This window comes from Ascaphus truei, chromosome 7 (genome assembly GCF_040206685.1).
Source record: "Ascaphus truei isolate aAscTru1 chromosome 7, aAscTru1.hap1, whole genome shotgun sequence".
NCBI lineage: Eukaryota > Metazoa > Chordata > Amphibia > Anura > Ascaphidae > Ascaphus > Ascaphus truei.
The window spans coordinates 54,510,769-54,538,441 of NC_134489.1; the positions used below are offsets into that span (position 1 = coordinate 54,510,769).

At 44.2% G+C, this 27,673-nt stretch overlaps 1 protein-coding gene across 1 annotated transcript in view; it reads right to left on the reverse strand.

Annotated features, from left to right (window-relative positions):
• COL5A2 (collagen type V alpha 2 chain) overlaps positions 1 to 13,333 on the reverse strand; it is a 175,029-nt gene extending 161,696 nt beyond the window's left edge. The window contains exon 1 of the mRNA XM_075608452.1: positions 13,105 to 13,333. Coding sequence (XP_075464567.1) covers positions 13,105 to 13,195 — 91 coding nt within the window. The 5' untranslated portion in view covers positions 13,196 to 13,333. The remainder of the gene's footprint in view (positions 1 to 13,104) is intronic.
• Positions 13,334 to 27,673: the final 14,340 nt, after the last annotated feature.

Genomic DNA, 27,673 nt, shown 5'->3' on the forward strand with positions numbered 1-27,673 from the left:
TGGGAGGCCCTCCTCCTGTTGGCACCAGGATCCAACTTCCACCCATCCAGGGGGTGGAGCAGGAAGAGGCGGCATAGGACCTCCCCAGCTTCCCCCTCCAGTCGAGCAGAAGTTGGATTTTGGCACCAACAGGGGAGAGGTGGGAGCGTGGGCCCTCCCGGAACGGAAGAGGTGTGTCAGTGTGTGTGTATGTCTTTGTCTATGTTAGTTTATGAGTGGGATCTTACCTTTTCCAGAGCTGGCCACCTCCTGTAGCATCACATTGCCATGGCGATAAACGTCATTGCAATGGCAACGTGATGTCACATGCCACATTGACGTCATGATTCCGCAACGCTGCCAGATGAGGGCCATTCGTCAAGGTAAGTCCCCATAACTTTTTAGAGGGGGCCATGCTGATTTGGGCCCCAGCAAAGCCTAAGCCTTTCCTGGCCTCCACATGACACCAACAACCACATATGAAATTGGCATTTCCGAGTGTTTCCTATAAGTCAACTGGAGAACATCTCTTTGAACATAATTCAGTTCAGATGCTGTGAAACAGATGTACGATTATCTTGGACATCAGAGCAGTTAGAACTCAGAAACCCTTACATACAATAGGGAGATAGAAACATAGGAAATAATAATATCAGATCAGTAAAAGCAGCAATACGGGATTCATTTTTTTATTTTTAAAACAGGATTGAAACAAAAGATCTTCGAAGCTGAACTGTGTTAATTTCAGATTCGGGGACCCCCTGCTTCCACAGATATTTACTAGCGTAGGGTGTGCCGGTATCTCTTTCAGTTTAAATGTCTCGGTCATGAGGGACAATAGAAAGTCCGCACTGGATGATGTCACAGCTTCTTATTGGCCCGCGGGACATTTAAACACTGCTATGTTAGGCACACAGTTTCTCTGATTGCAGAGATACCCCTATGGAGGTAAATATCTCTCGAAGCAGGGGGACCCCGTAGCTGAAATTAACACAGTTCAGCTCCGAAGATCTCCTGTTTCAATCCTGTAATAAAATTTAAAAAAAATAAAACATTGTTTAAAAGAAAAGCCCGTATTACTGCTTTAACTACAAACTGTAATCAATGTTTGGGTTGCAGCTTCACTTATTAGTCAAAGAGCCATTAAAATAAAGTACTGTGCAGCCTCTTGGCGATTAAAATGCCCAACTATATTGGAAGTTGAAAAAAGACTATGGCAGACACTCCTAATGGAAAAACTGACAGCATTCTTAATGATAAAGTGGCTACTGTAAGTTTGAGGCAGTCTGGGAACCTTGGATGGCGAGAAGCGATCCCCGGGGCTCTAATCAAGTGCTTACATTATAAGTATCCATAAAACTCTCCAGAGAAGACCCACCAGTAAAGCCACAGTTAACATAAAGAATAGGTCACCAAACCATGTACCCAAGAAAAAACAAATCAAACGGTCGCTGACCTGTGTTAAGAAAGAAGTGTGATCAGGACAACGCAAAGTACCAACCTTCCAATTAAGTATGTTTAAGTATGTTTACATGAAGTTGCTTCTGAAATGTACCTAACCCCCTTGTTTTGATTTTTGTCTATGTATCTTTACTATGATTTGCATTACTGTCTTTAAATGTCTCCATACCCGCCCCTACCTGTCTTCCTTTTTGTATCCCCTCCCCCAAAAATCTTAATAAAAAATAAATAAAGTACTGTTGTATACAGTAGTTGTAAAACAGGATCATCCGACTAAACAATAGATCATAGCACATACTACAGTAAGCAACATAAAACGAGATACGCCGTGTCAATAAGATCTATATTTCTCAGTAAGACACTGTAGAGTTGTAAATTAAATAATGTAGTTCTCAAATAACATCACACATTGGCCGCTAGCTAAATTCAATGTCGTATTCCCTTATGTCTTATTCCCTTTTTTGTTTATGTGAAATTCTGAGGAACTCCAACCCTCACCAACATCAGATGCATTGTAAATTTCTTCTGTATTTGGTACAATTTTTTAATTACAGGGAACCTTTTAGGGATGCTCGGGTAACTCAAGGGTTCCTAGGAACCCTGGTTGAAAAAACACTCCCTGAGACACATACACCGTAACTCACTAAGCACCCACCAATGTGTGGTATCGGACTCCAATTTCATGTTAACTGCCACTGACAAATGGCAGTTAATGCCAGATCATGGCTTGATAACCAGCATTGGAGCTTACTGAATCTTACCCCATATTCTCCTTACTGTTTGCATTATTAGTTTCTTATATTTGAATGCCATTTTCACCACACATTGTAGACACATACCTACCTAGTCATTAATATCTCAAAAAAGTCACTATTAATTAATACTCAACCCTGTCCCTGAAGAATAACATAATGCAGTAAGTCAATATTGGAGTTTTTCATTATTAACAGTAAATACAACTATCAGTTATCCCCGTGTGAGACATCATTGGATGATGTTTCATGGAGGGTGGGGGGGTTTTTTGCCTTCCTCTGGATCAAAATACAGTAAATACAAATATAGGATAAGAAACTGTCGTCTAAATTTAGCATAGGTTAAACTTGGACATGTTTTTTTGTAATCTCATCTGTATGTAACTATGTAACTTGTGTGCACATTCATGGCTCTGCAATCCTGTTCAAAATTATCTCTTAGCATTTCATACTTCCACTGTAGCCAGGGATTCTGGGAAATGACATGCAAATGAGCACACAGTGTCACTTTTTGTTTCATATCCATTTTAACATGGAACCTTATAAGCTTATGCTGGCCATATTACACACCTTTTAGCACTGCCTGGGTTAAAGAAATGTATAGCCCGTAACAGCTACTCAGGGAGGGCGCAAGATGGTCTGCGGGGGCTCAGGACTTACAGAGGCCCCGTGTGCTTCCCGAAGGCACTTAAATTAAGTGCCGGGGAAGCAGCGAAGGCCTCTGTAAACTGCACTTACCTTGCTCCTGGAGACGCATCGTCATGGCAACGCTGTGTCAAATGACTCAGCGTGGGCATGTGACATCTCATTGTCACGGCAACATGTCATGACGCCGACGCCAAGGGGGCGCAAAGAGGGAAAAAAAAAAAAAAAAAGATTGCGCTCCACTGTCTTATCCTATAGTGCTTCCAGGGATTCTGGGAAATTACATGCAAATGAGCACGCAGTGTCACCTTTTGCTTCATGTCCATTTTCACATGGTACTCTTAAACATATTTACAGATGTGGAGTACCATTTGTCATCCCAACATCTTACTGCCACTCTAAAGGAAATCACTAGAGGGAAAGCAAACTCTCCTACTGGTTATCGATCACCTACAGTAAGGTCATAAGTAGTTACACAAATAACATACAAAGTCAACATGGTAGACTTTCTATATCTCTAAACTTAAAGAGTTATGAAGGACTAAAAGAGGGCAATAGCTGCTCATTTTTTTCTAAATATCCATATTTGTTTACATTATTTTAAACAAGGGGTCCCCAGAGCTGAACTACAGCACTCAAAGATATTGCTTTGCAATCCAGTATGTTCATTTTCATATGTGGTGGTTCCAAACTAGCTGTACTGTCTTAACAACCCAGCAATTACTTTAAAAGTAAAAATGACTGTTTCAGTAAACCCTGAATATGTTTACGTGCCATAGTTCCACCAAGTATGAAAACAGCATCTTTCAATCATATTGTTTTCATAACACTTGATCTTTAGTTGCAGTTGATGAGATGTTGGACTGTTTACATGGTTACTCAGCCTAAACCATAGATTGTCCAGCAGGCAGGGGACCTGATATGTTTGGTAGTGACAGAAGGTTAATATAAATAAACCATGGGAGCCGGTCATCATAGGTAAAGCATATGAAAACATACTGGATTTTTGCTTTTACTTAAAAACTTTTTTACTGAATAGTCCTACAGTAATAGTATGGGTTTCACAATAGTGAACGCATCCCAAACATAAATGCAAATCAAAACTATATTACTGTATGTACGTACTGTATTACAACAATTATATCATGTATAGTAACCAACAATGCTCTTTAGATGAAGAACACCTTTTTCACTCAAGTCATATGGAGCTCTCAAGACACATTACATTCATGAATACAGGTTACATTAACTGTATTATAATTAAAATTTACTTGTGTAACGCTTTCAGTGTACAAGAGGTTACGCTAATCACTAGCCACTCATTGGCTAAGATCCATTCTGCATAACTGAACACATTGATCATGATGATTGGAATGTTTTGCTTAAATAAGATCATTCATCAATTTACCTTTATTCACAACGCATAACAATGAGGCCATAATAGATCAGGTGGCTAATGTTCTAATGTGTATCTCATTGCAGCTCAGAGAGAGATCACTTTGTTGAAGCAGGAGTACAGTATAGAAAACTCGGACCATGCTTATTACTGTGACTTGAAAGGAACATCATGAATTGGATGGCCTGGATTATTTGATTTGAGAAGAATGTATAGGCAGAGGGTAACCCAATCATAAGCTTTAGCCTGCTAATAAAATCTTGTATCGAGCATCTAAAACTGGGACATTTCTTTGAAATTGCCACATTTGTTTGTCACTTTTTGTCAAATGCATGAAGGTGCTGTGCGCCACTTGGGCTAATTTGTTAGTTGGAGCAATATTATATTGGGATATATCAAAGTTTGTATCCATAAATAGTGCAGATTTGCATCAATTAAATCCACCAGATCTGAGATGACATTAACCTCTTCGCTCAGGAGATCACCGTCCGATGTAAAAAGACTAGTTAACAAACTTCATACTGTACATATTTTCAGGTATATGTACAATATGTACCCTTACTAAAACAATCTTAAAGCAATAATTCCACCCAAATTGTAATGTATTTCTTTACATAATTGGAACCAGCGGATCCCTCTCACTAAAATTGTACTATTTTCAGCTCTGAGGATGTCACAGTTCCCGAGATACAGTACTACAGGTTTTTTTTTTTGCCAGTGCACCATGTCGTTCTCTGCGGCTTCCTTTACAGTAGGTCTGTGGTTGGACTTGCATTTTGAAATCGCACAGAAGGTAAAGCAAACATTGGCACCTACAACTGTAAGTATCACAGGAAATGGGTGTGATATGAGCTGAAAATACAGGGATCCCCATGTTCCAATTATGTAAATAAAATCAATATATAAAAAAAAAAATACAAACTGTCAACTGGAATTGCTGCTTTAAATAAAGAATTAAAAAAAAATACTGAATATATTCAATATATATTTTTTATGAGTATCTTCTCCATTGCAACATGACCGAATTTTCTGATGCCTCCTCTTATAACTTTGTATTTAAAAATACACCTATATGTTAGACACCTCTGTAACCGTAAGCGATGTAAATGTGATCAAGCAAAGGAAATCCAGGAATTTTCTAAAGTACAGTAGCCATCCTACTAAAGCCAATTGGAATTGGTATTACTGAACTGAACATTTCTCTGTCTGCCCCCCAGGTCTTGGCGTTATTACCTTGTGCAATGTGTGTTGGATAAAGAAAAACAGGCACCAGTAACTAGAACACACAGTTGCCTATGTGTTAATCATATTACATCACTGCTGGTCATTTATTCCCAATCCTGGGGACATGTTAAAAAATGTATACCTCCTGAATCAAGGGTTACACAAAGTAAAAAATGCACTTATTGAGCTCATACAACACCTATGAATGTAGCACGACTTACTGTCTCAAAGCTGCGGCTGAAAAAGCTTAATGCTGCGGCTCTGGAGATGGTGCTTCGGTGGTGGATCCATTCCTCTGGATCAGAACCCCTCTCCCCCCCCCACCCCCATAATCCTCCAGTACAAGGGTGATCATGGTTCCGTGGCTCACTACAGTGCCGAAAACAGCAAGTCTTCCTACATCTGTAAGTTAGCATTTGTCACTCCACTATCTTAAGGACAGTATGCCAGCATTGTCAATTGAGAGGAAATAGCATGCTTAAATCAAGTATTCATGATAGAGACAATTAATCTTTCATTTGGATCTGCATTTCCAGTTTAGATTGTTCAACAAGTGTTTTAAAATGCTGCCAACATGCTCAATAGTTCCTTCACATTCATAGGAATATTTGGTAGTATATACTGTACTCAACCCAGATGCATAGATCAAAGTCAACAAACTATTTGATCTCTGGCATGAGGAGCATGTTGAACAAAGATAATGAATCACACATGGAAGGGGAAGGTTAATGTTTTAGTGGAAGGAATGGAAGTAATAGTAATGGAATTTAGCTCGATTTTCTAATGCATTCCAGGCTTGGCATTTATATGCAGTATCTGTAGCACAGCGAGTACTGTACCACTTTAGATTGAAGTATGTTCAAGTGGAGCATCAGATGAACAGATGTTCACATAGAACCAATCCAGCCAACTAATTTCCCATAGTAACTTTACATATTTTGAGTTTATATTGTGCAGGTAAATTCAGATCCAAGTGATATAGAAAGATCTCCAACGGCTACAAGCCACGCTAGTAATTAAGATTTTAAATCAATTACAAAGCAGCTTTTACTGATGAATTTTATAGGTTATAATGTTTAGTGTTGTCATATAGCAATCAACCAGATTCCAGTTCATCTACTGCCCTCCCAGAATCCTTTGTGATTGCATTTTATCCTGATGAGGCATCTTTTGTTTCTCCATGTTCACCAAGTTCCACCTTTCAACACGTTGTTTCTATTGTTTTATTTTGTTGATCCACAAAAACGATACAAATGTCTCTGCCAGCAAAGAATGGATTAAATTGATAAAACGTCTTCTTACCTAATAATATTAATGTTTGTTAGGAATCAAATGAGCTAATAATCAATGTCCATATCTACTGCTTAATTCATTGTTTACCGGTCTGAACTATTTCATTGTGGTTCATATCCATGAACATTTGGGTCTATTTACTAAATTTCCCAGCTGCAAAACCAGTGCAAAAAACAGCACTAGATTTATTAAAGAAAAGGAATCTCATTGAAAGCAATTATGTTTCCTTTGATACTTTGGTGCAGTTCTATTCAACTGCTTCTGTAAAGAAAATCATTGATAATCATATTTAAATGAGCCATTTGTCACAGAAAGTGACTAGAATACACTTTCAGAGTCTACTCTTAGCAAGCACAACTGGTGATGGAAACTACTATAGGGCTGGTTATTATGGAACCTCTGAGTAGAATATGTACTACAGACAGGGTTGCCACCTTCTGATGAATAATCCCAGAGACTTTTATATATGTTTTTATTTATATATTTAATTCTTACCTTCTTAAAGTACTGCACATGCTTTCATCTTTAGGCTTTAACAGTATTTTAATATACTTGTTAATACCCTAGTTCCATGACTAGGGTAGGCCCGATAGGCCCTTACTGCTGAACAAAGATAGCTGACAACGTACTGACCGAATAAGGTCATAGCTTTTATTAATAATACAACACCATTTATAACTCGACCCAGACTGAGCTGTACCATGTAACGAACCCCCAGCGTTGTGGCTCATGACGCACACATGCGGTCAAACCTACATAGTGTAAGGATTCTGCCCAATCCGTGCCGGGCTGTGTTGCAGTTTGGGTTTTCCAGCCCTTTCTCCCAGTTCGGCTATTTTGGTTACTGGCAGCCTGCTACTTAAGGCTGCAGTATCCAGTGGGAGTCGCCGAGCAAAGTTCTGTTTGCTGCAGCTCCGATTGAACTTCGCTGTCACGCATTACCCTTTCGCCTATTTGGAATCTCTGTTGCTGACCCCGGACCGTGACCCCGACCTCACTTACCGACTAAGGATACTCTAACAGGACTGTCTGTAGACTCTGGTCGATTATTCTGTATTCCTCCAGTACCTCAGCCTTGAAGTTCTGTCTTCCTGATTCGAGACGAGCACCGTCACACATAGCACCCATAAAGCGTCACCCATCAAGAAGTTTGCTCACTAACACCAGCGGGCCAGAGCAGGCCAAACACCAATTACTAACTGGGCGATATGCCCAAGTCTGACACTTATGGCCCAGTTTGTACCATCAATAACAGCCCCACCCAGTTGTTACAGAAAATAAAGACAATTCCACTTTCCACATCATTGTTCCTTCTACTATGAAGGTTTTTGTTTACTTTTTTAGATTTTTTGTGTATTCACTATTCTTTTCTTACAGTATTAAAAATATAACATACACAATACAAGTAACACAACAATAATGATAACAAAAAAGATGAGCGTAGGTCCTGAGCCACGAGGCAAGTGGTCCTTTCCCCCAAACTATAGCCCCCCCCTGATACTACTCCTCCTCTTCTCCTACAATCACCTAACACATTGAACTCCTCTTGAGCCCTGTAGGGGCCTGTCCCACCCTGTCATACTGCCCCAGCCTAAAGTGCTACGGGATATCCTTTATAGAAATGATTACATCACCTTCCCTAACAGTGGTGAGGAAAATATGATGCAGAAAATGTAAACCTCCATTTTGTTTCCCCTGGAGGGGACAGTACCAGCATGTATTTTTGGAAGTAGGGGGGGTCCCGGGGCTGAAATTAACGCAGATGAACTACAGAGTCCCCCTGCTTTCTATACATGTAAAACATGGGGTCAAAAAGTAGGCGTAACTGCTACTTTAACATCTAAATAGAAGTATTTCACATCGCACAGTACCATAACACTTCCATCTTTAGTTAGATTAAAGCACAAATTCCCCCAGAAGCCTACAGTATTTTTGTTGATCACATACAATGTTAGTTTCTTGCTCCCTGAGCATCTTTGAAAATGTATGGCACGTGTGACCTGAATGAAGTACAGTGAAATCTAATCACGCCACTCATAGGAAGCGAGTTTGAAACCCCTGTGCTAGAACATTTATAAATCCATAATATCAAAACAGGAAGCAAAACCAAATGTATCTTATTATTGGTTGTCTAACTTTTCTAACCCTTTTGCTGCCAGTGGGGCCTACAACACACAGAGGTCTCTAGACTCAGGTTGCAGCTATATGTTGCTGGCCACTCTGGCAGCTAAGGGGTTAATCTTTGAATTCTTGTAACACATTTGAAAGCAAAGAGTTAAAATCTAGCCACAAAGACTAGTACTTTCTCATGCTCCAACCTGCAGTTCCCATTTTCAAGTCTTCTCTAATTAAACATCCAATTAACCAATTAACATCCATAATTATAATTAAGCAGCATGCTTAGTTTATTGGCCTGTTAGTTGAGAGTGAGATTGGGGAGTTCTGGCATCAATTAATAAGAAATATGCCAATCAAGAGAAAGATAACAAGATTGAGAATCATTGTTTGTGTATAAAGCAGCAATTACCCTGAATGGTTTTAGTTTTTTCTGAATCGGAACTGTACAGGTCTTCCGGCACTGTACAGCACTATTCTTGGCTCTGGGGACCACCTAGTTCCAGAGAAATTCACCTTTTTATTTGGCGATTCCCTTTTGGAAAATGAAGATAGCTGCTAAATTCTATAGGCCAATAGGAAGCTGTGATGTCATTGAGGCATGACATCACAACTTGATTTTGGAAGACCGTGGGGGCCATCTTATGTTTAAATTTCACCCGCACATAAAAGGTAAGTTTCTCAGTACCTGGGGAGTAACAAAGTAGAGGTGTGGTGATTGCTTCTACTTTCCATCCCAATACTCCCCAACTCCATCTAGACAACAAGTAATCTCTTAGAACAGACTCTTTCATTGTTTAGGGCGAGCAATTTATAGTTCTAGTTATTTATATTAAGATTTAAATATGCATAGAAAACGGTAGAATCAATCCATAGCAGCATGCCCATTTTCAGGGAAGAAGTAACTATTAAGCTGTATGTACTTTAACTTTATAGCAGCAATTTCAAAATGTCTGGGTCTCCTAAAGTTAGACTACTATAAATGATCAGTGGAATCCATCTTGGCAATTTTGAATGGCCACAGATAAGAAGAAGCTGGTTAGCCAGTCAGTAGACTTGACCTAGAAGGACATCTCTACTTATACAATTACGAAGACAGGAAGCTGACCAGCGGCCATTTTAAAAATAAAGTTCTTCCAAAAACGGTCTCATTGATTTATAGTGAGTCTCAATGATGTTGAGTCAGCCTCACTGACTTATACCACCAAGAGTGTCTATGAGACATTGATGGGCTACTTTTTCATTCAAATTAAATTTTTTGGTCGAAAACACCAAAATCTCAATAATGTTGGTATTTTGAGGTTGACTTCTGTGCAGAAAAAGAGGAATCTCCATGTCCCCTGATTTTGACTCCTTAAATAGTTGTGCAACTGAGGAAGTTTCTGCTTTAAGACATGCACCTTTTAAATGTTAAAAATGTACAGCAAAATGACATAATTTTATCTGAAATAGACATCTACCAAACGCCCACTCAACCCAAAAGTGTCACATACGGAAAGCCAGTCTAATTTGAAAGACCAGTGTTCTCATGAACTTCAATGGAGCTTCAACCGTTCTACATTCTATAGGCCTACATAGTGAATACAATAGACAATTGAACCAACTGCATTGAAAATTCTGGTATAAATAGTTTATGAACTCAATGTATAGTGATAATGAAACACAACTAAAATAAAATACTTATTCACCACTAGGGGTCTATCAGATTATTATTAAACAAACTGTAGTGAATAAGCTGGGGCTGCGTTTATAGTTAGGGCTACGGCAACTGCGACGTTGCGCAGCGCAAGTAGCAAGTGCATGCAGTCTGTGGAGGGTGCCCATAGTGTGCGCGACCGCGACGGCTGAAGTCACGCAGTCGCTTTAAATCAAAAGGATTTTGATTTCTTCAGTGATATGGCACGTGACGTCAGCGGGAGACGCAAGCAGATCAGCCAATGAGGTTGAACCGCTCAAGGCCACGCCCCCGGTCACCCTCTTGTCTCCTGCACTATAAGCAGTAATCGCTATTACAGTGGTGACGTCGCTGTAGCCCTTACTATTAATCGCAGCCTAATGCACAAAACCAACAATATGGATGTAGGATCTTCTCAATGTATGCAGTACATTTGTTAATAATTATGTTCCCACATATGGAAAGGATTAAGTTAAAACATTAAATATCCATTTCTCAAGGGATAAAAGCTCCACAAAAACTGAGTATGTAGTATCTTAATAAATAGAGACAGCAACTGTGCATAATAAGTTTTACTGAGAGTTGTGATGCAATAACATACATAATAACTATGTGTTGTATTACATCAATAGAAGCATTTAGGAAACACAGAAAAATATAATCCCAGAATTTGAAATATGATAATCATAAAGTACTAATAGAAACCAGTAATGTTACATTCAACACCAACATATTAATTCAATAGGTTACTATAACTGAAACATTGTATTCCAGTAACACCAAATGTTCAATACAATTAAGAGTTAAAACTATTTTGGAATATGCTTTTCCTAAATTATATGTATATAAGGAAATAAAAAATCCATATATACACACACACACACACACACACACACATAGTAGCAACAGGCCCCGCTGAATGGGTTAACAAAATTAAAGTTGGCCAAATAACCAAGGTCACTGGCACATACAATAAATGACTCCGCCTATTCTACAATTAATGACCCCTGACTAAGTCTAGAGTTATAATAATTTGAATACTCCACTGCCTCCTTTATGCTAAACATTACAAAGCACTCAGAACCTTTTTTGCTACTGATGTTTTGGGCAGTACAAGAGAAACTGGTGGGAAGAATTTGTAATGAACAGTCCAAATGTCTACTACTGGCTCAGCATCATGTATATGGTCATAAAATTAAATCCGGGATGGCATCTGGAGTACATAAAATAGAAGTATCAGAAACACACACACACACACACACACACACACACACACACACACACACACACACACACACACACACACACACACACACACACACACACACACACACACACACACACACACACACACACACACACACACACTCTCTCTCTCTCTCTCTCTCTCTCTCTCTCTTTTGGGTGTGTGTTTTACATATATAACGATTTAAATACACATGGAAAATTTTTTTATATGTAGATAGAGATATATAGGATATAAATAATTGGCACAGTTCAAACAAACAAACAATGGATACAATTTGCACACAACCATTAACATATTTATGTACAAAGTATTTTTCAACCCATCCGTCGAAGCAGTATATAAATGGCCATATATCTACTGTAAGCAGATCTATTACTGATTTTTTTTCTCTACCAAGTGTGTAAACATCCCTTGGTGTGAACTGCTGTAAAGTGTATATAACTATCTTTGTTTTGTTAAGCAGGTCTCAGGGGGCAAGACTGGGAAAATCCCAAAGGGAGAACAGGGAGTTCTGGGATCAGTCAAGCTCCACTGTCACTATATGTCCTAATAAAGTCTACAAGTCCTTAAATGCAGTGTCAAAATATAAAAGCCCAGGAAGACACCATGACATGAACAGAGAAAATGTAATGAATAAAGTATAAAAGAAAGGGTATAAGAAAAGAGGCAGAAACATACAGGTATATAAAGTGTATCCCTAAACATGTTAGGGATAACCAGTGAATAGAGAACAAAAGAGTGAACAATTGTGAGATAAAAAGAAGAAAAGAGAAAAACTAGAATATGATTTGTTCGAAAAAAACAAGTAAAAGTAAAATGTGAAGTAGATTGAAACTAAGAAAGAAAAAAAAAAAAAAAAAAAAGGAGAACAGGAGATTTTTTTTTTCTTCAACAAAAGAAAAAGCCCGAAGATATATAAAACGACTCCACCCTAGTTGGAAGCAAAAACCACAGTAAAGTCTGCAGCAAGAGCAACTCTCAGTGTATTACACTACATCCCAATATACTGTATAATCTATTTCTTGTTCTCTTTACCAAGTAACCTATGGCAATAACTTAACCTATTGTATAAGAGATTTAGGTCACTGCAATCTTGGCTTTTGCATAGCTATATATTCAGTGGGAATTGTCACACAGAGGAACTATAGGACAGGACTGCAGAGTATGTGACGTTAACAGAACCGGTCTATTGTTCTGTGATCTCCGACAATGAGCAATTCAACACTTCCTACTAAAAGTCAGTGCAAATTCTGTATCAAACTACAAGACAAATACAACACAACAGGCTGGGGTGAGATTGAGAGGTTTCACTTACCACTATCTTCATCTTGAGCCTGTATTGCTATAAACTGCCCTAATAAAACTGTGAGCACTATGAAATTCCTTTTCTGTATCAAAAGCATCATGTCTAATTGTTAGACATGTGGTTGTCCTTCTTGTGGGATGGAAAAAAAGTTAAGGTCTTTTAAGCACCATTAAGCCACCAGTGTGTGCCTCTCCCCTTTCAGCTCCAAGACAAAGTCTGCAAACAAGAATTTTTTTGAAGTGTTGCAGCTTTAAATAGGAAGAATGCTGCCTCCACTTCTTTTCCTGCCCCTTTTCTGCTTGTACAGGCTTAAAGTCATCCAGTCCCTGCCAAGCAGAGGTCTGATTGATGGTAAACAACCGAATCAGAAATAGTTTCTCTCTTCCTCAATCTTTTTGTTTTGTTTTAGTAGCATATACAAATTGACAATTGATATTCCATGATTGCAAGTGTTAGTTCAGTGGATGGTCTCAATGTCCCATCATAATGGACTTTTCTTTGTATTCAAGTGCCTATACATACACTTAACTACTTTAAAACTATTGCTATAGGAATGCCTACTGTATTTTACTTGTTTGTGTTAGTGTTGCTGTAATAGGAGTAATATAATTATATAGTAATGTAATAGGATATATATATATATATATATATATACACACACACACACACACACACACACACACACACACACACACACACACACACACACACATATATATAAAACAAAACACACACACACACATTATATATATATGTATATATAATATATATATATATATATATATATATATATAGCAAATGGAAATATATATACATATATACATATGTATATATAGCAAATGGAAATATAATTTTATGCTCATTTGCATGTCTTAGGCCTCGGGCATGGTCAGCGCATAAAGGCGCGCTCTCACTTACCAGCGAGCCCCTGCAGTCGCAATGAGAGCGGCTTTAGTAGGGGCTCGCCCACGCTTCCGCAAGCGTGCGTAAGCGTAGGTCTTAGGAAAATTTTAAATTTGCGCGCTCACGGGAGCGCAGGGCCGGTCACGTGAGCGGTTCGCCCAATGAGGACGAACCAGCTCCGTGATGTCACTGGCCCGCCCCCCGACATGCCCCCGGACGGCGTGCTAACCAAGGCCAGGGAAAGCACCCGCTTTCCCTCAGCCTCAGCGCGCCTGTCACCAGGGACCCAGTCTTAGGCAGGTCTGCAACCCCACCTTTCACCATTATCACCCAGCACACAGCACTTCCACTGCAGCAAGGGATTCTGGGAAATGACATGCAAATGAGCACACAGTGCCACTTTTTGCTTCAAAATCATTTTAAACATGGTTCCCTTTCTAAAACAAGCTAAAACCCCAGTTTTAGCCATAGATTCCTTTGTTAATCAGTATTGCTGACCAGAGGAAGAGAGAACTCTTGTAAGCTTGTCCTATGACATAAATTGTTAATCCAATTAACACATATACTGTACTATATGGTTGGACATCTACCTATTTTATTAGTTTGTATTAGTGTAGTTTAATGTAGTAAGTAAAGCAATATTTTGTATGTTTTATTGTTATTTTACCTATCATGCTCATTGGTATAGCACTTCAGAATATGCTGGCATAGGCAAAATAAATAATAAAATAAATATTAATATTCAAGCAGTGTCTTGTATAATTTTCAATGACATATTGTGTAACAATATGGGGATGCAGCACTGTAAATATTAAAGGTATAAATCCATACTCCAAAGGCCCTGCAATCAAATTATTAATATATGTTTAGCATGCCATCTATGGCTACTAATCCACCCTTCTCCTGACAATAAGTCCTGCTAGAATCAAGCTGACAGTAGTCAATATGGGTTTTCCACACTCAGTGGAGCTGCACTTGCGTGACAGTGGGAGGCGGTGACATCCGGCCTGAGCATGTCCAATCATGGCACAGACCTGGTGCCCTCCTCCTAGCTGTACTTAAGGGCAGTGCGCCCTAAATTTAGCAATGCCTCTACCTACTTGAGAGAGGCAGGTCACACAGCCAAGAGCCTGACTATTGGGCCTTCTCTGGTCCTCTTCCCCTCAGGGGAGAGTGAGTGTGTACCATACTGTAAGGAATCCACTGCGCAGTTTACTGGTTGCCTTACCTTGCAGACAGGTGCAGTCCTGGAGGACCTCTCCTGATGTTTGCTGCAGCCTGGATTCACTCACCAAAGCTATACACACTCCCTCTGGTATCTACTGCAGCTGTGCAGCCTATCACTGCAACCTAGACTTGCATTCATTCATTGGAGCAGTACCTTCACACCCCCCTCCGGGGATTGGCCCACTGGCCTTTAAGTATTGTCTTCCCATAATGCTCCCTGCCGAGCATAGTCCTTCCTGGATGTCACTATCTGTTCTGCCACAAGCCCTCGCTTGTTCCTGTCTCTCATGCTGAAGCGGAGTATTCTCCTTGTTGTCTGCAGCTCCAGGTTTCCTAAGGCCGGCTGCTATATTCACGCAGCGGTCTGCTCCAGTCTCCTGTGTTGTAGCTGAGTACTCTTCTTGTTCACTTCAGCTCCTTGTTTCCTGTGACCGGCTGCTATATTCACGCAGCGGTCCACTCCTGTTCTCCTGTGCTGAAGCAGAGGTTTTCGTCCCTGCGTCCCTCAGCCTCCTGGATTCCTGCACTGAAGCGGATGTTTCGTCCCTGCGTTCTTCAGTCTCCTGGATTCCTGCACTGAAGCGGAGGTTTCCCTGTGTATCTTCAGCTTCCTGGTTCCTGGGGCCTACTCTTTCCATAATCTAGAGAGGCCGTGTCCTGGTTCCTGCGCTGAGACAGAGGATTCCCTAGCCCGCTCAGGACTTTTGCGCTGTAGCACTGGTGCACCCGTGCAGCAAAGCGGTGTGCTACTCTGGTCTGCCTACCATCTCCTGTGACCAGTACCATGGGCCATGGTCGTCGCTCGCGCAGAGGCCAACCCCGCGCTCCTAAGCTGAAGCGGGGCTCTCCTGACTACCTGTTGCCGAACTCTTGCCTGAACAATGTTTATCCCGATGTCTCCTGTCCTGACCCTGGCTTCTACAACGACAACGCTGTCTTCTCCAATCCTGATCCTGCGACATCTGACTACGAACTGCGCAATCCGGATCAGCCTGCGCGGTCTCAGGTCGGTGCTTTTACAACCCCACCTCAGCCTCGCGGTCCGGTCCTGGTTTGTGGCGAGCAGAACCCTGACACATACCTCTGCACCTGCTAGAGGGGCAGGGAAGAGCTGGGACTGCTGCGGGTGCCCTTGGCCTGTAGTGAAAGTCCAGGGACCATCCTTCAGTGAGTAGCTGACAGTAGCTGCATTGAGCAGAATCCTGCCATGTACTGTGCTGCACAGAATGAGAGAATAAACTGTTCCTGTTGCTATACTCCTGCCTAGTGTGTGATCTTAATGGGGGGGAGAGGTGATAGTTCTATTGTAGGAGTTCATCTTCACCTATCTTGAGCCTACATCAGATGGAGGCGCTGCACTGCTAGAGAACCACGTGGTAATGTACCCCAGAAACTAGATCCTGTGTCCCCACTACCATCAGCGACAGCTCAGTCCTCCTGTTACCAGCAGGTATCATGCACCACACGACCAGTAATGGCAGACTCTCCCAGAAGGTGGGGGAAACACTGTTACATATACAGTGGCGGCCGAGCTAAGTCTACCGCGGCCGCCACCGCAATCCGTGTCCAGACGTGGCTGGGTCCCGCCGCGTGCTGCTCGTCACTGATGCACGGTCACGCGTGCCAGGGAGCGTGCGCGCGTGGCGCGCATGCCCAGGGTTCACCCGAAGGTGGTGGTGGGTTAAGGGAGGATGTGGGAGCAGAGGGGGACCCCGGGGGACCCGGAGAAGAGGGGCAGAGCGGAGCCAGAGGTCGGGGAAGGAGGGGAAGGATGCGGGGAATATGCGGCAAGATGCGGCTGGCGCTCGGCCAAGTTCGGTGCCAAGCCGCGGGACAAGACGGGTATGCTTTAGATTAAAGCTGGTCGCAGCAGTAGATAAATGGGCCAAATTGACAAGCAGCATACAAGGTTGTGCTTGCAGCAGTAAATGACCAAATGGGCACCAGATGTTTAATACAAGCCCAATATGACCCTGCTGGGACATAAAGGAGAGGAGACAGAGAGAAGCATGACCACAGTACTGAGCTCCCTTCAGCCGTTAGGTGACATGAATGGGTAAACTTGGTTGGAGAAGGGCAGGGAAGGTGACTGTGAAGGCCATATAGGGGGAAGGGAGTGACCTGGGAGATCAGTCGCATGCTCGGAGGCTGGGAAAATCTGTTTCTTTACACTGTGCCTAGCTGAATCATGACAGGGCCCCAAAAAGTTGAGGAACACCTCAGGAGGTTCAACAAGGTGGCAAGAAGTTACAGGGCAGCTTGGTTCCATGAGCATGTGTAGGAGGTGCTCGAGGGAGCTGGAGACCAGAAAGAGTCTGGAACCGGCGAATCCACACGTTTCTCATGTGGCATGGAGAGCCTCCTTGCAAAGAGGTGCTGGTGCACCTGTGGGGGCAGGGGGTGTGTTAACAGTCCATGAGACTGATTCCCATGCTGGGCCACCTGGTTAGAGAGCAGGAAGCAGCAGGGCTGGGGCACCTGGGGTGCAGACGTCTCGGCTTCTTGATTGGCTGAGCCCAAGGGGGAACTCTTCCCAAGGGAGGAGGAAGAAGGGGCTAAGGAGCACTATAAGGCAGGAGAGAAGGCTTTGGGAAAGAGGAGGGCCTTGTCCAGGCCCTCTGAAGATACTTCAAGCACAAGATTAGGAAGAGAGGGACAGGGGGGTGGTAGCCCTTGGGTGGGGGAGCTGCAACTGTGGGAAGACAGAGGTCTCTAGAAGGCAGTGGGGGCAGCTCCAAACAAAGTGGAGGGAGTGCAGAGGTGACTAGTGGCACCCTGAAGTATCCATTGAGGGGGGGGGGCAGTGATGTGTGGTGGACAAGGTCGGAAGTAGAGGCTTTTGAAGTGGATGCAGCTGGAGGCTTGATGGCAGGTGCGACACAGATTTCACCTACAGAGCAGCAGCATGGAGTAGCTGGCACGGGGAAGCTGGAGCAGCAGTCAGCTGGTGGCAGGTAACCCTGGGGAGGAAGGTGGTAATGTGGAGGAAATTAATGTGGTGAGTGCTTTCTAGGTATTTTTAAGGGAATTTATGGTGGGTCTGGAGTCTCATTCATGTGGAAGTATTAGGTCCCTGGTCGGAGTGTCTTCTGCAAGGAGGTAACGTGGCAGATGTGGTGTCTCTGATTAGCTGTGCCAGAGCCATGGGGAACAAGAGATTCGTCTGGTGGGGTTTCGGCGACATGGGAAGGGGCAGTTGTTTTGCCAGAGACAGATTTTATTTTTATTTTAATTTTATTTATAAAACGTTTTACCAAGAAGTAGTACATTGAGAATTACCTCTCGTTTTCAAGTATATCCTGGGCATAGAGTTAAGATGACAAATAATACATGGTTACAAATACAGTTAAATAAGTGAACAGGGTATACATTATATACAAGACATTGATACACAGTTAGAGATAATATATATTATAGGCGTATGTGACAGTTACAGACCAAATTAAAATGTGAGACAGATGACCCTACTTTGACAAAAGAAGGGTTTCTAGTAGCTGGAGGGTCTAGGGGTTTGGTCAGTGTTGATCCGGCAGGTAAAAAGGTGGTAAGGATGCAGACACGTTTGTGGCTAGCCCATTTGGCAAGCATCTTTCCACAGAGGTTTAGGACAAAATATGGAAAGATGATTTTGTTAAAATCGTATCACTTCTTCCGTGTTATAATGAAGCATTGGATAGGACAGGCAAGAAAGGAGAGGCGAGGAAAGAGGATGTACAAAAGAGTCTATTCCCTAGTTCTTTCTGGCTTCGGGGCATCGCCATTCTTGCGAGTGTGATTGGGGAAAAGCTGAAAGCAAAATCAATTGCAATACAAAATAAGGTTTATAAATATCACAAGTAACACTTTACAATAAAAATGAAGAGGGGAGATCACATAGATCTGTACATCCACTCTTCAAATACACACATCCCCACAAGAAGTGAAAACCTGAAATAATTCAGAAACCCACAAGTTTACAGTCCCAGATGGAAAAGTCAAAGGGGAGACTGAATCCATGACAGTTATTAATGCACAGCTTATCTTAGGGTTAGCGTCCTCGTGGTGGATCTGGTGATGGCACTTTCCGGGTATCGTCATCACAATCTCGCGTCGCAGTGTGGTGACCTCACCACAACACGTTTGGAAGAATTATCTTGGGATACCAAAGATATGGATCTTTGGCTGGAGTTAATGACCCCTTAGAAGCTTGCAGTTGAGTACCCGGACCACTGACTGTTTATAGGAAAGGGCAATGTTGGGGATTTAACGAGCGGTAGTGCAAAATCGGTAACAGCTGCAACAGTCAGCATTATTATTACCAAGTGTTTCTGAAAAGGGAAATTTGGAGGGAGTAAGTCAGCGAGCGATGCTGCAGTAAAAGGCGATGACGATGGTGAGCATCGCAAGGATGTGTGGCGGTGCTCATCTCTAACCAAGAGGCCAACCGGCAGGGCTGAGGCAGGATATGGATACTGATGACAAACCTTAGGACCTTCAGAGTCCTGAACGAGGAGAATATCATGGTGACAAGCCAGGTTCAGGGCAAGGTGCAGCAGCTCAATCAATGTCACATTCCAAGAACAGGACAGGGAGAGGCAAATGGAGTCCAAGTACAGGCAGAGGTTCAGCAAAGGCAAAGTGTAACAGGATATCAGACTGAATCCTGGAGCGCAAAGGAAAAATACCTTGCTAGGGCACTAGCTGCATGGAAATGGATTCCTTATAAAGGCCAGGAATGGGTGCAGCCAATTACAACATCCATACAGGTTAAAAGCAGAGTGAAGCCACTTCAGCCATCTTGGGTGAGAGCGGAGTGTGGTCACTTCCTGAGTTCTTCCATGTTGGAGGAGGCAAAGCAACCTCAGATGACAGCCATTCTGGTAGAGGCAAGAAGTTCAGGAATGTGTTGGTGCCGAAGGGGAACGGCCGCAATACCGAACCCTGATAGAATGGTGGCCTGGCTAGACTGCTAATCCAATAGTAAAGTGGTGCAGGATTTGGGAGAGGGGTTTTAGTGTGGGTTCTGGATTGTTTTTTTTTTTTTTTTTTTTTTTCAAAATTTTTTATTAGGCATTTAGATAATTCACAGTATGCATGAAACAAACGATAATACAGCCTAATACAGATTTTCTCCTTTTGTTGGTTAGAGAAACCGGAAATAAAAGAGGAAAGCTCACCGCTCCCCTGACCCTCCAGGGGCTATGTGGGGAGCGCGAGTATGGAAACAGAGAGTAAGAGTGGGAATAGGAAGGGGAGGGTGGGTGGGGGGGGGGGAGATACCCATTGCTTCCCGTATCCTCAGTCTATTTTCATTGGTGCCCCTGACCTGATTTTCCTTTCTCTCTCTCTCTTTTTTTTTTTTTTTTCTCCCATATGTGGATTAGTGGCGTAGAGGTGCCATATGGGATAGCCACGGATCCCATATTTTGTTAAAGGAGTCAGTGGATCTTTTCAAGAAGGCAGATAGTTTCTCCATATTCATCACCTCTTGCACCCTATTTTTTACCGTTTGTTTTGAGGGGGGAGACACCTTCTTCCAGGCGGCTGCCACCGCACATCTAGCCGCTGTAAGAATGAAGGAGATTAATTTACTTGTTGGTCGGTCCAAATTTTCTAAGGGCCTGGCCAACAGGTAGGTCAACGGGTCAATAGGGATTTTGAGGTCTGTGACCTCCTCTATTAATTTTTGTATTGTTCCCCAATATTTTTGAATTTCCGGACATGTCCACCAAATATGGGCCATGTCCCCCTTCTGACCGCAACCTCTCCAGCATAAATCGGACGCCTGGGGGTAAATTTGATTTATTCTAACTGGGGTAAGATACCAGCGAAACAGTATTTTATATATGTTTTCTTTGATTGTGGTACATATGGAAGTTCCTGAGGCATTTTCCCAAATTCTTTCCCAATCCTCTCGGTCTATAACTATTTCCAATTCTGCTGCCCAATGCAGCATATAGTCATGTGTAGGGGCTTCTATGGCCCTTTCCAATTCACCGTAGATTTGTGTTATAAGACCTTTCTGGTGGCCTGTTTCTCTACAGAGCCGCTCGAAACTGGTGAGAGGGGGAAATTTCAACGTTGGGGATAAAGTTTGAATAAAATGCCGAATTTGTAGATACTTGAAGACATCCAATCTTGCTATTTCATATTTGGTTTTTAGGTGTTGATAACTCAGGAACTCCTCAAAGCTCAGGAGGTCAGCAACCGCTCTAATATTTTTTGTTTTAAATTGGTCCCATTGTCTGGGCTCACAGCCAGGGGGGAATTTCGGATTTTTATAAATTGGTATGAGTTGGGATTGAGGTGTGGTGAGCTTAAATTTAAATTTGCATTTTGTCCAAATCTCCCATGTGTGTCTCATTGGGCCTAACTTAAATTTACTGTTCTGCATGTCTTCCCTGCTCAGGGACCAAAGGCAAGCCGGCAGTGAAGGCGTCCCGGCATAGTATGATTCTATATCTAGCCAACAGTATTGGTTTGGGTTGGCATTCCAAACTACTACCTGTCGCAATTGGGCGGCTTGGTAGTATTTTGTGATGTCTGGAACACCAAGTCCTCCTCTCCCCCTTGATGCCAAAAGAACTGTCCTGGTGATTCTGGGTTTCTTACCCTGCCAAATAAAGTGGAAGATTAGTTTTTGAATGTTCTTTAATTCTGAGCCAGGGATGTGGACCGGGAGAGTCTGAAAATAATATAATAATCTAGGGAGTATGTTCATTTTAACTGATATCATCCTCCCGATCCATGATATCTGATATCCTCCCCATTTCTCTAGATCTTGTTTGATTTTCCGGAACAGAGTCGGATAATTTTGTTGATATAGGGATTGGTAGTTCCTCGTTATCTTTACTCCCAAATATTTGATACTCGAGGAGCTCCAATGATAGTTAAAGTTTAGTTTGAGGAGTTTCACCTCTGGCTCTGACAGGCTTAAATTTAGTGCTTCCGATTTGTCATTATTGATTTTATAACCTGAAATATCTCCAAAGTCCCGGAGCTCTTTTTGGAGGTTAGGTAGGGATGTTTGGGGTTGTGTAAGGGTTAGGATGACATCATCTGCGAATAGCGATATTTTGTGCTGCCTGTGTCCAATTTCTATTCCTTTGATGTCTCTATTGGCTCTAATTGCAGATGCTAGGGGTTCTATGGTTAATGCAAAGAGGAGAGGAGATAGGGGGCATCCCTGTCGAGTTCCATTAGTGATCTCAAATCTCTGGTTACTGCCCCCTGGTAGTTTTACTGTTGCAGACGGGTTTTGATATAATCTACGGACTCCTTCTAGGTATGCGTCTTTGAATCCGAATTTACACATAACTTGGTCCATGAATAGCCAGTCTATTCTATCGAACGCCTTCTCTGCATCTAGGCTTAGGAGTAGTGCTTTGGTCTCTGTGAGATGGACATGTTCGATAATGTCTATTATCTTCCGAGTATTGTCCGAGGCCTGTCTGCCTGCTACGAATCCTACTTGATCACTATCTATTAATCTCGGTAAGATGGGGTTTAATCTATTTGCGAGTATTTTGCTATATAGCTTGAGATCACAATTGAGCAGGGAGATTGGACGATAGCTTCCACATTGCATCGGGTCCCTGCCTTCTTTATGTATAATGGCCAGGGTGGCCAGGGACATTGACGTGGGGATTTGATTTCCTTCCATGAAATCGTTAAATATCTTTAGAAGATGCGTGGATAGTACTGGCAAGAATCTCTTATAGTAGACATTAGTGAACCCGTCGGGGCCAGGAGACTTAGTAATTTTTAGTGCTTTGACCGCCTCTTCCAGTTCCTCTTTTGAGATCTCAGCGTTGAGGACTGTGTTTTCCTCCTCCGTTAGTGTGGGGAGCTTACATTTATCTAAATATTGCGCTATTAATTCGGATGCTATTGATTCAGGCCGGCCATTTTTTGATCTTAGATTATACAGTTCGGTGTAAAATTTTGTAAATTCAGCTGCTATTTTGCTATCACTATGTTGTATTTCACCAGACCTACTCTTGATTGCCGTGATTTGGGACCGTTTATGTACCCCTCTTAATTTAGTCGCCAAAAGTCTGTCTGCCTTGTTCCCCTTGTCATAATATTGTTGATTAGTCCATTTGAGGGCCTTCTCAACATCCTCCAGCTGGATTTGTCTAAGTTTTACTCTGGCTGTTGTCAATGTTTTATATATTTTTTTTGAGGGGTTGGTTTTATGAGATTGTTCTATTATTTTGATATTATCCGTAAGCTCCTTTATTAATTTTTGGCGGGCTTTTTTCCTGTGGGATGCGATAGAAATGAATTTCCCTCTAATGGTTGCCTTATGGGCCTCCCACAGGATTGCTGGTGAGGAGACGGATCCTGAGTTAAAAAAAAAATAGTCCCGAATAGCGGCTCTGATCTCTCTTTCTATCTCAGGATGATTGAGTAATGAATCATTTAGTCTCCATGAGTAATTTATTGTTTTTTCAAAGGGGGTCGTCAAGGTTAAGGTAATCGGGGCATGATCAGACCATGTGATTGGTCCTATGTTGGAGTCGGATGTCGCCGCCACCACATTTTTTGTGGCCAAAAAGTGATCTATTCGAGAGTAGGTCTGGTGAGGTGCTGAGTAAAAAGTATAGTCTCTCTGGCCCTGATGTTGGGCCCTCCATATGTCCACTAGTGAGAACTCGCTTAAGATTCCCCTAAACCTTTTCCCTATGATCTGGGAGGGGGTTGTGCGGGGGGGACCCATTGTGGTTGATCTGTCCTCGGTAGGGTTAAGGACCATGTTTAGGTCTCCTCCCACTATCATCGATGACAGATATCCCGGGTCTATGCCCTCGAGAACTTTCTTTAGGAATTCTGTTTGATTCTCGTTCGGGGCATATACATTGACCAGAGCGATTGCTGAGCCCGCTAAGGAGCCATATACCACTAGAAATCTACCCTCTGGGTCCGCCGTTGTTTTGATATGATTAAATGGGGTGCCCTGTCTGATCAGGACAGCTACACCCCTCTTTTTACTAGTAAACGATGCGCAAAAACACATTGGGAACACTTTTTTGAATAAATTTGGGGGGTCTTGTGATGTGAAATGGGTCTCCTGTAGGAATATGATGTCTCCCCCTGATCTTTTCATATCTTGAAGTGCTACTCTCCTTTTTCGGTTATTTTGGAGCCCTTTTACGTTGAGTGAGGTTAATTTAATTGTGGCTTGGCTAGCCATTTGGGTTCTTTTTTTTTTTTTGGATAATACCATAAGGCCTTCTCTTTCCCACTTGAGAGGCCATGATCCAGTAACTCTGAGTCTGGTTTAAATTTCTGAAGGTATAGAGGTTGTGTGTTTTTTTTCCGGTTAGAATAGATATCTTAAGCTGAGGAAGGGGGGCGTGGGAAGGGGTAGGTGGGGGTGGGGCGGAGATCTGCTGGGACAGGGTCAACAGATAGAGATAGGTTGTAACAAGGCCCACAAAAGGCCTTAACATATTTTCACCAGCCTTAAGAACGGCTGGCATTTGGACCAGGTGGGTCCCTTGGGGGTGATTCCGGGTTCGTCAACCGCTGGAGGTCAGAGGAGTCCAGACCCTCTATAGAATTTACTTAACCCATTTAGTATAGACCCCCAGTCCATGTGTGTGGGGAAGCAAAGAAGGCATAGGAACATTTCAAGTAATTCAAACATTTCACATCTCAAAAGGACAACCATATTGTAACTATGCGTTGTGAGAGTGGAGTAACCTCTTAAATATCTAACTTAAACAATTTCCGTTTTCTTTTGTATGCTCGCTTCCCTTGGGTGGGAGGGATAGGGGGAGGAGGGGAGGGGGGGGGAGGAGGGGAGGAGGGGGTAAGGAGGAAGGGAGGGGGGAGGAGGAGGAGGGGGGGGAGGAGAGGGGGGGGGAGGGGAGGAGGAGGGGGAGGGGGGGGGGAGGGGAGGAGGGGGAGGAGGGGGGAGGGGGGGAGGGAGGGGGGGAGGGAGGGGGAAGGGGGGGAGGGGGGGGGGAGGGGGGGGGGAGGGGGGGGAGGGGGGGAGGGGAAGGGGGGAGGGGGGGGAAGGGGGGGGGGGAAGAGGGGGGAGGGGGGGAAGGGGGGGGAGGGAGGGGGGAAGGGGGGAAGGGGGGGAGGGGGGGGGGGGAAGAGGGGGGAGGGGGGGAAGGGGGGGGAGGGAGGGGGGAAGGGGGGAAGGGGGGGAGGGAGGGGGGGGAAGGGGAGGGAGGGGGGGGAAGAGGGAGGGAGGGGGGAAGGGGGGGAGGGAGGGGGGGGAAGGGGGGAGGGAGGGAGGGGGGGGAAGGGGGGAGGGAGGGGGGGGGAGGGGGGGGGAAGGGGGGGAGGGAGGGGGGGGGAAGGGAGGGAGGGGGGGGAAGGGGGGGAGGGGAAGGGGGGGAGGGAGGGGAAGGGGGGGGAGGGAAGGGGGGGGAGGGAGGGGAAGGGGGGGGAGGGGAGAGGGGGGGGAGGGGAGAGGGGGGGGGAAGGGGGGGAGGGAGGGGAAGGGGGGGAGGGAGAGGGGGGAAGGGGGGTGGGAGGGGAAGGGGGGGAGGGGAGAGGGGGGGGAGGGGAGAGGGGGTGGGGAGGGGGGTGGGGAGGGGGGGAGGGGAGAGGGGTGGGGAGGGGGAGGAGGGTCTAGGTGCAATTAAAACATTTCAAATATTTCACTTCACATTTTTGTGTAACATAACTCTTATACAACTCTGCGCAGAAAACATATTTTATACAATTCTGTGACCATACAAGATAAGTTCGGCTTTCTTTCGTATGTTTGTTTTCCCCTTAGTGTTTTTCCCTCTTATTTATCTTTGCGTTTATGTGAGGTACTAGGTAGGCTTGTTAGCAGGGGTAAGAGGGGGGGGGGTCTAGGTGCGGCCCAAGCATTTCACATTTCTGTATAGCACAACTATTATGTAACTCTACACAGGGAGTATAGGGAGGGGAGGGGGGGGGAGGGAGAGAGGGGAGGGGAGGGGGGGGGAGGGAGAGAGGGGAGGGAAAGAGGGGAGGGGGGGGGGAATGGGGGGAGGGGGGGGGGAATGGGGGGAGGGGGGGGGAATGGGGGGAGGGGGGGAGGGAGGGGGGGAAGGGGGGGAGGGAGGGGGGGAAGGGGGGGAGGGGGGGAAGGGGGGAAGGGGGGGAGGGGGGGGGGAGGGGGGGAGGGAGGGGGGGAAGGGGGGGGAGAGGGGGGAGGGGAAGGGTTTGGAGGGGGGAGGGGGGGAAGGGGGGGAGGGGAGGGGAAAGGGGGGGAGGGGAGGGGAAAGGGGGGGAGGGGAGAGGGGTGGGGAGGGGGAGGAGGGTCTAGGTGCAATTAAAACATTTCAAATATTTCACTTCACATTTTTGTGTAACATAACTCTTATACAACTCTGCGCCGAAAACATATTTTATACAATTCTGTGACCGTACAAGATAAGTTCGACTTTCTTTCGTATGTTTGTTTTCTCCTTAGTGTTTTTCCCTCTTATTTATCTTTGCGTTTAGGTGAGGTACTAGGTAGGCTTGTTAGCAGGGGTAGGAGGGGAGGGGCCTAGGTGCGGCTCAAGCATTTCGCATTTCTGTATAGCATAACTATTATGTAACTCTACACAGGGAGTATAGGGAGGGGAGGGGGGGGGGAGGGAAAGAGGGGAGGGAGAGAGGGGAGGGGGGGGGGTATAGGGGGTAGGAGGTGGGCCTGGTTGCAGTTCAAACATTTCAGACATCTCCCATGTCTGTATAACACAGCTATTATGTAACTCTGCGCTAAAGATATATTGTGAATCGTTTTGTGACTAAATAAGATTAATACAACTTTATTTTATATATTCGTTTCCTCTTAGTATGTTTCTCCCATTGTTTTTGTGCTTAAGTAGGGTGCTAGGTGGGTTTGCTAGTAAGGGTGGGGAGGGGAGGTGGAAGAGAAGGGGAGATGAGGGGGGGGTGGGGGAATAGGGGGGAGAGGGAGGGGGAGAAAAAGGGGGGGGGGAGGGGGGGAAAAGAGGGGGGGGACACGTGGGACATGCGAGTGTGTGGGGGGAGGGGTGGAAGAGGGGGGGGTATGCATGGGGAAGGGGGGAAGGGGGAGGGGGGGGGCGATTGCGTGTCTGGGTTACAGGGGGGGGGGGGGAAGGATAGAGGGGAAGCAAGGTGTTAATTGAGATATAACAGTTATATTATTTTAATCTACTCACGACCTCCGGATCATCACTATTAACTTATGATTTTAAGTTCTTTGATTCAGTCTGGGTGGTCCGTCTTCCTGGTATCCTAGCCGCCCCTAGTCCCACAGACTGGGGAGTCCTCTGTGGCAACGGGGTCCATGGATCGTTGGCGGAAAGGCTGGATGCCGACACCGACCCCCCCCCTCCCCCCAATCCAGAGCCCCGCTCCACGGGACCGGAGAAACCGGCAAAAGGAGGGGGAGGGAGATCATATTTAAAGCGGGACCGAAAAGCCGGAGATTGAGGCTGGTGGGGGCAAAACCGGGATCTAAATTCCTCTTATGCTCCGGAGTTAGAAGATCAGCGATCCT